This window comes from Astyanax mexicanus, chromosome 24 (assembly GCF_023375975.1).
Source record: "Astyanax mexicanus isolate ESR-SI-001 chromosome 24, AstMex3_surface, whole genome shotgun sequence".
Lineage (NCBI taxonomy): Eukaryota > Metazoa > Chordata > Actinopteri > Characiformes > Acestrorhamphidae > Astyanax > Astyanax mexicanus.
In genome coordinates, this window is record NC_064431.1 from 30,906,112 (window position 1) to 30,921,800 (window position 15,689).

Sequence of the window (15,689 nt, forward strand, 5' to 3'; positions counted from 1 at the left end):
ATTTTTGCACTTGGGCTATAAGCTCAATATTAAATATTTTGTTTGCTTAGAAATTATTTTATATTTTTAAACCATTTTAAATTATATTAGATAAGAGGAAATTCGTTCAGACATCATTTTTGTAGGCCAGGCTTTTGTAACCGATTTAGCCCCTACTGTTGCCACATTACCCCTTACGTTTTATTATATAAATCAGTTTCGAAGAGCCTGCATTTTTTTTTATCATGTATAATAGAGGTCTGCGCGAGACAGATTTTTAAACCCACTCTTCCACGCTCCCGCATTTCTGTCTCGTTACCGCTCCGCAAAAAAATTGCTTCTTTTAATCCCGTGCCCGCCCGCCACATACACATTTCTGCCGCTCCCGCCCCACGTTCCTAATATAAATTAAATAAACTACATTTAATGCTTCAAATTTACTTATATATTTATTAAAACAGCAGCGCTGAATAGTGCGGTCCCGTTCCTTACCCCAGTCCAAACACCATCGGTGTGTGCGTGTGTGTGTCGGTCCATCCTGCGCGTTGAGAGTTTTCTTTAGGTTTTTTTTTTTTTTACAATTATTACAGTTTTCTTAACTATTTATTAATTTGCTCCCGCATCGTCTGGATTAAACTCCCGCTCCAGCCAATAACAGTTCAGTTCTGTCCCGCGCGCAAGATATTCTGACGGGACCCGCGAAAACAGAAGTGGTTAGAGTGAGGTGGAACTCTGGAAAGGAGAAAAAAAACGAATATCCGAATACCAAAATTAAAAACCGAATACCTACTCAACGAACGAATATCCGAATACCCGAATATTCGGGTCCAGCCCTAGTTTAGCTCCACCAATCCACACTGATAATATTATAAGGAGATTTCAATACTGCTTTACTGTTATGTTGCTTGTTGAATGAGGCACAGCCAATCAGAGCACAGCTTGTTTACATATATCAGTCTTAAGAACAGTCTGCATAAGGGAAAAGCAAGGCTGTAAAAAATATATTTAGAATAGTCATATATATAAAATAACTGTGCAAAAAAAAGATTGATATGATATGATATGATACGAGTCCTTTAAATAGTGTGTCCTGTCTTCACGAGAAGTTTGAAGGTCCACACAGGGTCTATGCGTAATTGTAATCTAAGTGTAAGGATGGATGGGTTTGTGTGTGAAATATAAACTTGGGAAACTGATCAAATATCATGAATGTTGATTCAGTCAAAAAGGAAATGAAGTGGAAAAAATATTTGAGGCATTAATAGAAGAACTGTGTAGAAATGTCTAGTGTGTTTATTATCATGAAACTGAGTAATACAGTGTCTCATTTAAAATCTGCTTTTTTATTTTTAAATACAAATCAAGTTGCATAAAAAGTTTAATAAATGAAGGTAATCTGCTTATGTTTACAATCACTTAATCTGTAATTATATTGAGATGATCGCGGAGATATACTTGATAATGAGTTAATATGTAGATTTTTTTATGACTTGGTCATAGAGTTGATTTATAAACTTGTTTTACTTAATTAATTAAATAAATGCTTCGAGCCTGAAACATACTGTCTTTTTTCTATGTCTGTCAGCCACAACATAAAACTACCTACCTAATATTGTGTAGGTTCCACCTGTGCTGCCAAAACAGATCTGACTGGTTAATAAAGCAATGTGTGGCCTGTAGGGGGCAAGCATGTCCCAGTATTAATCACCACTACAAAAAAAAATATTGAAATCTTGCCCAACCCTCAGGGCGTCTACTATCCATTTCAGACGAATCCATATTAATATTGTGAAGTTGTTTTAACGTCTTACTTTTCTATGTATTTTTAGCACATAAATTTAGATATGTAAAATAGTCTTATGATTAATATATTATAAAATGCACAGAAACTTTTACATGGACTTTTACAATTCTAAAGTATTTTGTTAATATTAAACTTAATTTCAGCATTTATTCAACATTGAAACGTACATTATTTCAACCACATTGCAGTATACTGGGTGGATATTGGCACTTTAAAGGGAGGATTTGACAAATCTGTAGATGTAGTTGATTGGCCAATACATGTTAGGAGTGATGTGGCCAGTTTTGAAGACAATTTCTCTCATACCCCCAAATACTCCAAAACACTACAGTCGTTAATAGTCTAATTATTAGTGTCTGAAGTAGCCTCTTTAATTTTACATTTAATTTTAAAATTAATGGAAGCTTACTAATTAGCATAGTGAAAATCTCTTAATCATCACACAATCTTCTTACAGCATGTGTGGATGTGTTCAGTAAGCTCAAATAGACTTAAAGGTAGTATATGGTTACATATTGTTGCTGTCCAATAAAAAACATGTATCTCCAAACCAGTACATTTACAGGAGATAGACGAAAGTCAGTGTAAAAAGAGTTTATTTCAGGTAATTTTGTAAAATTTATTTTGGTCCATTCATCAATACATTTTGGCAAAGTATAAGGGACAGTTTGTGTGTTCATACTATATAGTAAACTAAAAATGAACAAAAACCGAGATACCTGTTTTTTTTTCATTGGGCAGTAATGATTTGTGGTAACCCATAGCAATAGATAAGCTAGATAAGACAGCCTTTCACAGAGTAATGTTTTAAGTTCTTGATGTTATTTACCTCTCTATACCTTCTCTTCCTCTCATCTTTTTTTCTTTTACTCTTCTGTCTCACCCTCTCTCTTTCTTTCTTGGTCTCTCTCTGCTGGAGTTGGAGCTGTAAGGTCAGGTTCATTACCACTGGGAAACTCCCGCAGAGAGAAAAATTAAAACCTGTAGAGAATACAAGGAGAGAGAGAGCAAGAGAACGAGAAATAGAGAGAGAATAGACTGAGGAAAATAGGATTAAGAGACAAGGACTGAGGGTTTAAAAAATAAAAATTTTGCAGATTTGCTCATATTTGATGTGATTTATGGCATTTCTTTGAGTCTTTACAAAAAATGCCATTTAGCAATGCAACATTCTTGCAACCACTGTGTTACTTTAAGCACACAGATTGTTGTTAACCCTTTAGGATCTTCACCATTTTTAAAAAATATTATATTTTTTAGTTAAGGGTAATAATAAGAACATTTTTTTTACTTTTTAAAGAAGTAATAGATTTAAAAAATATACACTAAAAGACAGAATAGACAAAGATGACAAAACCAGAACACAAACCACAAGTACAAAGTAATACTAATAAAACTGTATGCTGTACAAAGTTGCATAATTCCATTAAAGCATCTGAATTTATATTTTGTGATTAAAATACAAGAATTAAAAAAGGCATACTAATTAAAGATACAGTGACCTTTAGGTTTTTTTTTTTTTGGAATCATGTATACTTTAAAAACAACACTGGGTTGACCTCAAGCTCTAGCATTGGTTACTTAACACCAGCAAGTTGTCAATGAGTGTGTTTATATGCACACTCCAATTACAGTCACAATCATATTGATCTTTTGGATTGCTGAATAGCGCTGGATTTTGTAGTCATTAGAGTATTGAATGCGTGTAAACACACTCATTGCATATTATCATTATGAAGTTTAGCAGACACCAATGCAATGTCCACCTAAGCTGAGCTGTTGTCACTTTTCTTTGTAAAAGTGATGTTAGCATTAGATGTTTTCGTGATGTATTTTCCCTTCCCTAATATCACAACCTACAACACACCTTCTATAAGATAACGTCTATCGATGTTGCTGACAAGCTAGATACTACCAGTCCTGGTTCTCCACTGTGTCCGATTAGACAGACAGTAATTGAGGTAAGAAATGCTTGAACGTCCTTTTAATGACTCTTTGTTGTGCCCCATGGGGTTGATGTGCGTTACGTTTCCGTTTGGAGACGATTACAGCCTGTAGCCATGCACAAACACACACTGCTGCAGAAACACACATTGACACAGCTCAGCAACATCCGCAACAATTACAAACAGCAGTGTGTGTGTGAGAGAATACGGAAGAAAAAGAACAGGCCAATGCATTTAAACAGACGTGTGTGTGTGTATGTGTCCCTCCTGCAGTGCACAGCATGTTCAGTGTGTATCAGTAATTAGGCTGTGCAGTTCAGGCCTTGGCAGTTGGATTACAGCTTGCTGCTCTCTCTCTGTGTCTCTTACACACACACACACTGTTGGTTATTGCTCTGTTGGTAATTTTAAAGAAATACTTTGTTGAAAATCAGATTTGACACTGTTAATTCTAAATCAAAATACATTTTTGGTGAAAATATCCATCCACACATTTCTGTCAACCCAACAGCATGTACGCCTTCACTGACCTAGACTGGACAATGTGTTTTTTTTATGGTAGACCTTAAATGAGGCACAGAGCTTGCCATCAGTTGCCAGAGCCCTGAGAGAGCACAATAAGCCTTGCTCTCTCTGGGTGGGTAGAGTGCGCTCTTTTCCCTCATCACTCCTAGGGTGATGTCGATCAGCGCAAGGCATCTGTGAGCTGATGTTTCAGAAAAGAGTTGCTGCGCTTTCCTCCGAGCGTGCTGGCTACTCTTCATGTTTTGGAAGAGGCATGTGCCTCCTTGTGTTGTGGAGTCACCAGTAATGGTGGATATACATTTGGCGTAGCTAAATTGGGAGAAACTAGGAAAGAATTAGAAAACATTTAAAAAAGAAAGATAGACCTTAAGCATAGGAATATACAGATAACAATATCAGTAGCTTACAGCGAAGAATGGCACCTTACATTTATGATCTAAAACCTTCCAATAATGTATAAATTTCCTTATGTTTGAGAGTGTTTATCTGAGAAAACTATAGTGCCCCTATACACCCTGCAGCTGGCAGACTAACAGGTGTAATGTGGGGCACCACACTCTACTCTAACACACCTGAGTCAAATCACAGAGGGCTTAACAACAAGCTGACGAGTTGACTCAGGTGTGTCGGAGCAGGATCATGTCTTTTTGAAATACAGTGCAGTATTATACAATTATGCTGCCAGGAATTTATATTCATTGGATTATACTGTCAGCTTGGAATACTACGCTGAAGGAAAATAAAGGATACCAGGAACAATTAATTATTACACATTTAGATTGATATAAGAATTATTTGTCATATTTACTGAACTACTCAAACAAAAGTTGTGTGAAATGCATGTTTTACATGTAATGCAACATATCAGACATCTCAGCATGGAGTTGTAGAGGTTCCTAATAGAGTCCTGTGATAATCCATCCCATACAGTTTAAATATTCTCACACAGTTCCTGCAGATTTTATAGAAGTGGTGGAGTGTTAATAGCGCGTCCAATAGAATCCCACACAATTTCACTCATGGATAGGTTTTGCACGAATTGTCCTTCAGGAATAGAGGGAATGAAGATGACTTGCTGGCATTCAGACTGACTCCATGAGAGTCTTCCTACCTCCTATCAGTGTTATCACTGTAAAACAACAACTAAAGAAAACATTGACACTATTCCATTCTGTTCTATACAAAAAAAGCCAATTTTCTTTGCCATGTTGTCAATTTTGCAAGGATAGTCTGTAAAGCATAGACCAAATGCAATTGGTCAGCACAGCACAGTATAAAGGAACAGAGGCAAAGTAATTTTTTCCTCTGGATAGACACATGATAAACGATCAAGTGGCCTGTCAGTTCAACTTAGCTATACCTTGTAATGAACAGAATGGTCCTGCAGATGGAGAAATGGTTCCAATGTACAATGTTTTATTTATTCTGTATAAATTCTTACCTGATACCACATTGTACATGGCATATTACTGATCTACACTGAAGGAAAACAGGCTTTATGGAATAGCAAATAAAATTAGATTTAGTGAGTAGGAGGCGTTGTGTAACCATGGACATGTATGTACTGTAACCATGGAAATAGCTGGGAGCATATCTACACTATACGGACAAAAGAACAGGAAACCTGTCCATTCATTATTCTTTTGTTTCAAAATCTGGGGTGTTAAAATGATGTATCCTGTTTTTGTTGGAGCACCTGTCTCTACTGTTCCAGAAATCATTTACACTAAATGTTGGAGCATTGCTGTGATAATTTGATAGCATTTTGGTACAAATGCATTAGTGAGGTAAGGGTGTTGGATGATTACCACACCTCATCCTCAACTGCTTAACTCATCCGAAAAAGTATTGGACGGAGTCTCACCATTCCAAAAAAACACTGCTCCACAGCTACATACATTTGGACATTTAGGATTGGTTTCCCAGACAGACATTAAGCCAGAGTATATTTTTTTTTACATTAAAAGGAAATTATAAGATACAACTAGGCTCAACCACTGTCTGCAAAACTAACCCTAAATCACAAAATAATATTATTCAGCCACACCCTTTAGTGCACAGTGATGTCATCAAAAATCAATGTTTTATAAGTGACAAAATCCATCTTTTTTTTTATTATCAGCAGGAAGTAAAGATTTGTAGTTACCATTTAACCAGCCAAAAGATATATTCGGTATTCTGTATCACTGAACTAATAAACAATGTCATCTGCTGTCCACTTTTATGAAGATGCGGATTTCATTTTCCAACAGGACGATATTCTATTTTTTTTAGATGCACTAGTACATTTTTAATTTGAAAGACGTTCTTGACACATTTTCAGTTGATGATAATATTTACAGTCTTTATAATTTTTACTAGTATAAAAAAGATATTTCACTGAAAGGTACTCTTTTGTATCTCAATATAAGCTACAGCCTCAGAGACGAGCTTTGTACTCTTTTAAGTCAGTTTAAAAAAGATAACAATAAGCTTCACTGGTCCACACCTCTAGGTAGATAAATAGACAGAATGAAGCTGATTAATCAGTGTGGAGTCGATTGGGAAATGTTACTGTACACGATGGCGAATCTAATCAATCTGCCTCAATTTTGGGAATCGGTGACTCGTTCGTTGCATCGAACGCTCGCTCCGTCTAGGCAAACCGGTGGAAAGAATCGGTTCGCTGTACTGAACCGAACTCTCCATCACTAGTCTCCTCACACACGCAGCATCACCACCACAAAAGCCCCCCTTACGGGCATCACCAGCTTTTCTGCGCCCCCTACTACCCAAACGGAGATTATCTCTACGGTCTCCACGCCCCGGCGCCACAGATATCTGGATATTCCTCTTCTTCTGTAACATTTCGAGCCATTTTGTGGACCTCGTTTTGATCGGTTTTAATGGAACATGGCGATACGGACTCGCTCCTGCAGCGTCGTCTGCTTGGTTTCCCTCCAGATTGTGCTGATCTTTATCGTGCCGTGGACCGGAGTGGAAAGCCTCACCTTTCCGCAGCATTACACGTAAGTATTGGCACCCCACTACACGCCTGGGAACCCGTTAACCGTTAAACGCTGTTTGCATTTGAATCAAGGCTGCGCGCCAAATTTCAGAGCGCGGAGCATTTGGATGGAGTTACCGTTAAAAACGGTTATACATTTTATAAATTTGAGTTAGCATGTTAGCATCGCGCCTCAGTTTCGTTCTTTTGGGCTATTTTACGCGCTACCAGTTGCTGTAGTCGGTCACCGGTCACTTTCCGGGGCTGAACGGGAAAGTTAATCTGTCAGCCACCGGTTTTCGCAGCTGTTACGCAATCCAGCTGTCGTTTTTTTCCTCCGTGTGGGAAGTCGCTATATGGCAAACTGAGCTGTTTTATTTGACAGCTCTTTCTGGCTGCGCGATTTTTTTTTCTTATCCCGCCCGTTTTCAGGCCGGCTCCTCCTCTCGCGCTTTAAATGAGTTGTAGTGCCACGCCCCCTCCGCTCTGCGAACCAAGACGCTAATGAGTAATTAGCCAATCGCTGCGCAGAAGGCGGGACAAAACCAACCAATTGTAGCGCAGGAGGCGGGTTCTTTCGAATACGGGTAGAAAAAAAAGCACACATCGCTCCCGCTGCAGTAACGGTAATAGCCTGCATTCCTCTGGTGAAGCTTAGTAATGGAGGCAGCCAGTTTACAGGCTTTGTCTTAAATCCACCACTCGTTCCGAACATAGTGAAATGTGTAGAAAAATACTGTGAAAATGAAGACAGGAGAACTGGAAAGCGTGAAAAAGTATGTGTGTGTGTAGGTATGGTAAGTATGGCACTTACTGTTAGCACTGTGAGCACAACATAACCTAGCTAACCTAATGTTAACTAGTTACAAAACAACAAAATCAACAACAATAGTTTTGAGTTTTGTGTAATAAATCCAGTGCTATATGGTACTCATTCCTTTTGAATATATTTTATTTTTGATATGTGTTTGCATAATTGTGACACATACAAGTATTATGAAGGATGTTACTGCACAACAACAGTTCAAAAATGTGGTTTATGTGAATTTTCTCTCAGAAACTGAGGTATGAGTAATTAGCTTGCTCTGCTTACCTGTTGATAAGTGATGTTCAGCTAAAGTTGCTGAAACACATGCAGAAAAAACTTTTAACCACACATGTAAACAAACTGCAGTCTTGATTTGTTTTGATTGATTGATTGATTAGTTTATTCATTTATCATCCAACCTTCTTAATCCATTTCGGGTCACAGGAGAGCCGGGCCAATCCCAGCAGCCACTGGGCAAAAGGCAAGACCTGGTCAAGCCGCCAGTTTATTGCAGGCAGACAGACAGACACACTCACACCTAGGGGAGATTTCAAACATCTCCAATTCACCTGAAAGGCAGGTCTTTGTACTGTGGTAGGAAACCCAGATGGACTCTCACACTAATAGAACTCACTCGATTTGTTAGTTATCTAACAGAGTATGCATCTAGATGTTAAGACATGTTGTATGATGTCCTGACCTTTCCAGTGAGGTCATTTTAGATAGATAGATTAGACATCACTGATGTTAGTGCTTGGCTCATTTATATTTTCTCAAAGATTAGCTATCACTTTTGACCTGCCCACCGTTTTGGTCCAATCCACTATGTTAGGGAGGGACTATGTCTATTAGTCTGTCTGCTCACTCAACCACTATCTTTTTTAGTTTACTCAAAGATCATATCCTTTTTTTTTTCACTCGACAACTGTCTTTTGCAGTAATTTCCATGCACACAAGACCATACTCCAGTGGTCACCAGTCGTTTCCGTAAAGTGGTTACATATTTTGATTCTAAACAACTAGGATCTTACTTGTTCAATTAGCTTGTCTCAGCTTATAAACAACTGGTTAGTTGTATAGGGTGTGCCTTTGCTTGATTGGAATAAAAACCTGCAGCCACACCGGCCCTTTATGGATAAGCCTGCACCCACTGCTCTAATCTCTATGAATAGGGAACTACCAAAATACTCCAGTGTGGAAAGTCTATGTTAAATGACTGAAAGACTTCTATACCATTTATACCATTTGACTCAGTATTGCACTTTATTTCATTTCCTTTATGCAAGTAGAGCATAACAATGAATTTTAACCTTTAATGGTTTGAGAGCAATCATCCAGAAAGCATCAGTTCTTTAGGCAGAAATTCCTTGTTGAAGAAAGAGACTGGTTGGAGCTGACAGAAGTGCTACGGTAACTTAAAAACCACTCTGTACAGTTGTGGACGGCAAAAAAGCATCAACCTCATATAGAAAATATTTCCAACTTTTGTGTAAAAGTCATTGCCACAAAGAATGATTTTTTTTTCTCAGCTTTAAGCTGTGTTTTGTTAACGTTGTATTGTCCAATCTTCTTCATTGGGTACAAATTAGCATTGTTCTACTATATTGTTAGCTCAATTTTTAGTTATTTGTAGCACTGTTATGTTGAATGTTCTCGTTAGATAATCTGTAGCATTGTTCTTATTTTTTGGTTAGCATTACAGTTCGAAATCAATTGTACAGGGTTACTACTTATTCTGGTGTATCCAATGCTCTGGTCACCATCAGCCATGCTAGCAGGAGCATTAATCCCCAGTGTATAACTGCACACACTCCTGAGGGACAGTCCTTCCCTAAAAATATACAGTCATGAGTACAGCTGGACCCTAGTAAGTGTGTGTGTGTGTGTGTGTGTGTAGGTAGAGAGAGGGAGAGTACTCTGCCTTCCTGGGGAAGGAGAAGTGAGAGAGAAAGCAGATGTAAGGGGGGACTCTGGGGCAGCAATACAATCCAATCACAGCATGATTTGCTAGGAGGAGGAAGGCATTGGCCAATCACAGGGCAGTTCTATAGGACAGGAGGAACCAGAGCTTGTTTAGGAATGATGAATAGCATAGATGTTTGAGGAGAAGCAGCACAACACACAAACACTCGCTATCTATCTATCTATCTATCTATCTATCTATCTATCTATCTATCTATCTATCTATCTATCTATCTATCTATCTATCTATCTATCTATCCATCCATCCATCCATCCATCCATCCATCCATCCATCTCTATCTATCTATGTACCTCTCTCTCCTCTCCCTCTTTCTCTCTGTCTCCAATAAGGCTCAGATCCTTACTGCAAGTGAAATCAAGCAGAATCGCCACGGCAACAAGCACTAACTCGTCCAATAAAGAATTAATACTGCACCAGTCAGGGCATTTTCTCTCTCTCTCTCCTCCTCCCATCCTCTCTTTTTTCTTCCCCTCACTGTCTACCTCCTCCCTATTCCCTGTTCTTTTCTTTCTCTTCTCACACTTGCCCCCAGTCTTTTCTTTCTCTACACCTCCTTCATTGTTTCCATCCCTCTATACCTTCTCACTTATGTTTTTCATCCATCTGGGCTCCCATCCTCCCCTGCTTGCCCTTTTTCTGTTCATCTCTCTGTCTCTCGCCCTGTGGTGTGGATGTCAGGTGAGAATGGAGAAGTGGTGTAGAGCTCACTGCTACATGCTGTTATTATGTGTGTGTGTGTGTGAATATGTAAGTGTGTCGACCCAGAGGGAGGATGAAGAAGAGTAGGACATGCTCTGAGAAAACCACAGCCCTGAGTGTTCTGTACAGAATCTGAATAACAGTAAGAAAATGGACTTTAACACTTTTAAATGTGGTTTGAGTGGTATATATAATACATATATTTTGCAAGAATAGTAATGGAACATTTTACTCTACCAATAAGCAGTTAGGATAAAGCAACAGAAACACTGATTTAAATCTTTCAATGCATGGTGCAGACAAACATTTTGATATGTGATAAAACAGTTGGATATCCACATAATTTATTACATTAGCTAAACTAGCTAAGTTTATTAGGTTGAAAGTAACACTGGACTATACAGTTTTAGACATAAAAAATCTACTCAGTATCTAAATTAGTGTTACTGCTCATAGGGATTTATCCTCTAGACGTAATCTCCTACTCAAAAAGTGATGATCAGTTAATTTATCTTAATTAGCCTCAAAATTAGTCTGTATAATATCTTCAGGAACATGCCCTCAGTGGTCATTTGAGGGTTACTTCCTTTAACAAATTAGTTTTAATGAAATTAATTAATTCCCTAAAATCACATGAGACAGTTGATAGACATTGTCTAGATTGCCCTCCTTATCTAAGTATGGCAGATATGCTCTGTGGGACAGAATTAGGCTAAAAGATCCATGCTAGTTCTGAATTGTAAAATACAGATTTTACAGTTTTACCCCACACATGGCTTTTATTATTCCAGATTTTTTTGGATTCCAAAATTTGCACATGGCGTGTGGTATGAAAAGAGCTAGTGATTTTTAGTCTAATCTTTTTATGGCTCAGTTTGGATGAAATCTAGTAATTCTTGTAATTATATGCTCTAGGAAAAAGGATTGAATATAGTACTAAAATAGGGTAATGAAAACGCTGTAAAAGCCCTTCATCCCATTTTATGCATCTGCGTGTTTCTTTGAGTTGTCATAATTCTGTTCAGAACCGTTGTCTTTGTTAAAGAACCCCTACAACCCTGTTTATCACATGTAGCTTCTGTGAAACGGTTTCTGACAGGCACTGTTTCATCATTAAGCTAATTTAAACCTTGTTCAGTCTTCTACAAACAAACCAGCTCTCTACGCCATTTTTACTGGTGGTCAGATCGCTCTACTTAGCAACGTGTCTCTGCTGAAACAGGGCTAGTGAGGCCCAGCGGACCTTCAATTTTTTATAGCTTCGCTCACTCCAGTGAAATCATAAATCGGCCTCTCTGAGGAGATGGTGTCTGCAACATTTCGATGGGCGTGGAAAAAAAACAGCACTATTCTATACTGCTAAATGCAGTCAGTGGCTACAGTTTTGCTGGGTTGGTCTGTGTTTATATGCAGTGCTATGAGACACAAGAGAAAATTAGTTTTTTTCTAAGCTGCCTATTAGGGCAGCATTTGAAAACACTAATGTACATAGAAAGACACATAACATTAATACCAAATATAGTACTTACTACACTGTAATAAATTATGTATTATGTGTTTTTCTTGTGCTCTCCTGGAGGCCATTATTTCCACTTCCCGTTCAGTACTTACTTATCAAAACAATCTTTGTATCATATAAATAGTAGTATTGAGTTGAAACTTTTGTATAGGTTCTATAAAGAACCATCTACAATATGGCAAGACCATGGCAAAACAGTTAAAATGCAGCAGCTGTTAAACGATTGAATAAAAGATTGAATTTGAGTGCACAGTGTAGCTCAAAGTGGAAACACAACCTAAAACGGGCTAAAGACTCAATTTGGAGGTAATTTCTTAGGCTTTCTGACTGTTACTGTTGTACTGGTGGTGGTTAAATGGGACCTGTACTGTTTGTTGTTTTGTGTTGTAGAAGTGTTTGTTTGCACTGGAGTATTATAATACTCACTTTACAGGGCTGAGTGATGTAAGCTCAAGAGGGGTATCCGGTTAGTCATATTAAAAGACTATACTCTGCTTCCCCATTGATGCGTGTTACGTTTAAACACAAAAATGACAAATGTTTTTTGCTTCTCGTTTAGAAGAAGGCTTTTCTTACGTCAGAAATGTTATATTTATCTCTTGTTTGTCTGTTATCACAGATGAGATGGTGTGTTTATAGATATTCTCTCCAGCTATAAAGCTGTCTCTCCGGGTAGCCTGTTTCTGTCTCTCTCTGTCTCTGTCTTTTTTTTGCCTCTTGACCCAGCCTTCACCACCCAGCACCCTGTCCTGTACATGCATTTACAATCACCTCTCTGTCATGGTGTGTTCTCATTTATTTACGTTTTGTGATATTTTCTTTTGTTTCACTGTTTATATATTTTATTTCTGGAAAATTGGACATACAGCATAAACTATTATATATTTCTGTCATATTTACGCCCTTAGAGGGCGGCAGTATTGATTATGTTATATGGTTACTGATTAAAAGTTGGCTGCAGTGGTATTGATCAGTTGTGTGTACATATTATATCACTATTAGAGTGTACTTCATCATGCTTGGCAAATGTCAAAGGTTCTGTGATAATTGATTAGTCTAACTGCATCTATAAATACTATTACAGCCTGTCAATAGTAGAAAACACTACAACAACAATTACTATACTAGAATAAATTTGTTTGAGCATTTGATGTTAACCAACACATGTTGACGATGCGCTAAACGTAATGCAAGGCAATAGATTCTATACAGAAAATAGAATTAAATATATAGAACTATTTGATCTGTCTTGTTTTGGTCATATTAAATTAACTGAGCACCCACTATGGCACTCACTGACAGGCATCATTTTAGCTCCCATAATTTGCATTACATTGCCATGAGCACACTGGCCAGTGTTCAGCCTCACTCACAATATAACACCTAGAAACTTATACAGATTTGGGTGTCAAAACACACAATTGATTTACTTACTGCTATTTCATGACTTTTGGCGTTTCAGTGTAATGCAATACTATTTAGCCTTTTACCTTAAAATGTCATACTGCCTATAACCACTCTGGGCCGGAACAATTCTACTGCACTATGGCACTATCAGACTTGTCGGAGCTGCACAATATCTCTTGTCATATTAGTGTAAAACCAGATAATATTATTTTTATTATAATAATATTACTGCACCCTCTCAGTACTGCATATCTATCTCTCAGCTTGTCAGCAAATGCACGTGTAAAGCTTTCCCAGAGTGTTTCTTTTTTGCATTCAGATCCAGTGTACAGAAAACAGAGCCAAAACAATGCAAGCATACCCACTGTCCAAATACTTACGGAGTGTACCACATCTTCAGTACATGGATTTACTGCTGTGTGCTGAGTGTGTGGCCTGTTTGGTGTTGGAGAGTTTTGAGATGCAGCTCTTCTGTGCTGAGTGTGGTTTTGTTAGTGGAGGCAGATAATTGCTGGTGTGTGTTACACAGTCGGAGTGCGTTCCTCATGTTTTTTGTGTCTCGCTGGCTGTCAGCTGTGGCTATAATAAGTGCTTCTATCCCCCATTCTCTCCAAATCTCTCTTGTAGTCTTTCTCTCTCTCTCTCTGAGAAAAGAATAAATTGTCTTCATTTACATAAACTGTAATTAACTGCTAAGCAGGGAAAGATGTTTAATACTAATAATCAGAACTAGACAGATGAAATTTTGCACTTTGAAAATGAAAATTTGCATTGACCAATTTGTGACTGAAATAAAGAAACATATTTATTATACACTCTGATTAGTCGCAGCATTTATTTATACCACTGGCACTACCACTGGTATCTGCCTGATAGCATGCTTGTAATCACAGACAAAGCAAAAAACACCATCCTGTACCTTGTGCCTACTAGTGCACATTGCTGCACTAATGAACAACTTCATTGCTCAAGCCAGAATTATATCTATTCAGTCAGTGTTGCAATAAAGCGAATGAGTGAGTTGAGACACAAGGTTCTCAACTTCAAACCCCAGCATTTCAGCAAACCTTCCTTTGCACAAGTCATAGTGACCCCATGTCAAAACTTGGTTAGTCAATATGCCAGATGCCACAGGACACCTTCAGGAGTCTTATGGAGTTAATGCCTTGACAGCCTAGAGCTGTTTTGGCAGCACAAGGGAGATCTACACAATATAAAGCTGGTTTTAATGTTATGGCTGATCAGTGTACTTAAAAACTGGACCAAAAGTCAGCCCGAGACCCTCACATCCTTTCAGCTTTTTATTATAACATTCAAACCAGCAGTTCATCAAGAAAAACTCTCATAAAATATCTCTAAAATAGCAACTTTATAGGAGAAGAATAGAATATATTTATATAGCTTTTTAACTGTTTATATTGTCTACTGTGTTTTGTGAATTGTTTATCTTTAATTGTGACACAATGTGAAGGACAACTGTCAGATTCACATTCACATGTCAAAAAGTAAAACCTGCTCTGAAGAGGTGGTCTCCATTATGAATTATTTAAACCCAGTGTGTTTTACAGTGCGTTCTCTGCTCATCACAGGTTAGACCCTGGTCCTATAGAGAAACAGAAAAATGCAAAAAGCTACAGAATACACACCCTAAAGAAACTAAAGAACCAAGAGGATCCACAGGTCTGTCTGTTTGGAACAGCTGAATTCAGCAGCAGCAGTCTGATTATACAACATGTCAAATTAAAGACCCTTAAATAAAATAATTACAGGAAATGTTTCTATATATAATTAAAACATTGAACTGACACTCTGTGTTTGTGTGTGTAGGATAATGCACTGGGCGCGGAGGATAGAGCAAGAGATTGACAGAGTCCTGCAGCACATCAGTGGAGCGCAGCAGCTAAAGGCGGTAAGACTGTGTTTGTCTGTGTGTGTGTGTGTGTGTGTGTGTGTGCGCGCGTGTGTGCATGCCTGTTTGATTGACAGATACTGCTATTTTCCATAGAGTATTCTGACTGAATAATGTGTGTGT

General features: G+C 38.0%; 1 protein-coding gene across 3 annotated transcripts in view; it reads left to right on the plus strand.

Annotated features, from left to right (window-relative positions):
• The first annotated feature begins 6,790 nt into the window (after positions 1-6,790).
• The window catches only part of LOC103030690 (voltage-dependent calcium channel subunit alpha-2/delta-2), a 43,081-nt gene continuing 34,182 nt past the window's right edge, over positions 6,791-15,689 (plus strand). Inside the window, exons 1-2 of one of the 3 annotated variants that reach the window (XM_007234443.4) lie at positions 6,791-7,262; positions 15,485-15,566. In XM_007234443.4, coding sequence (XP_007234505.3) covers positions 7,147-7,262; positions 15,485-15,566 — 198 coding nt within the window. In that variant the 5' untranslated portion in view covers positions 6,791-7,146. Of the gene's footprint in view, positions 7,263-7,813; positions 8,038-15,081; positions 15,338-15,484; positions 15,567-15,689 lie in introns of those variants that run through there. The other 2 variants (XM_049471745.1, XM_022682542.2) reach the window with 2 other exon arrangements.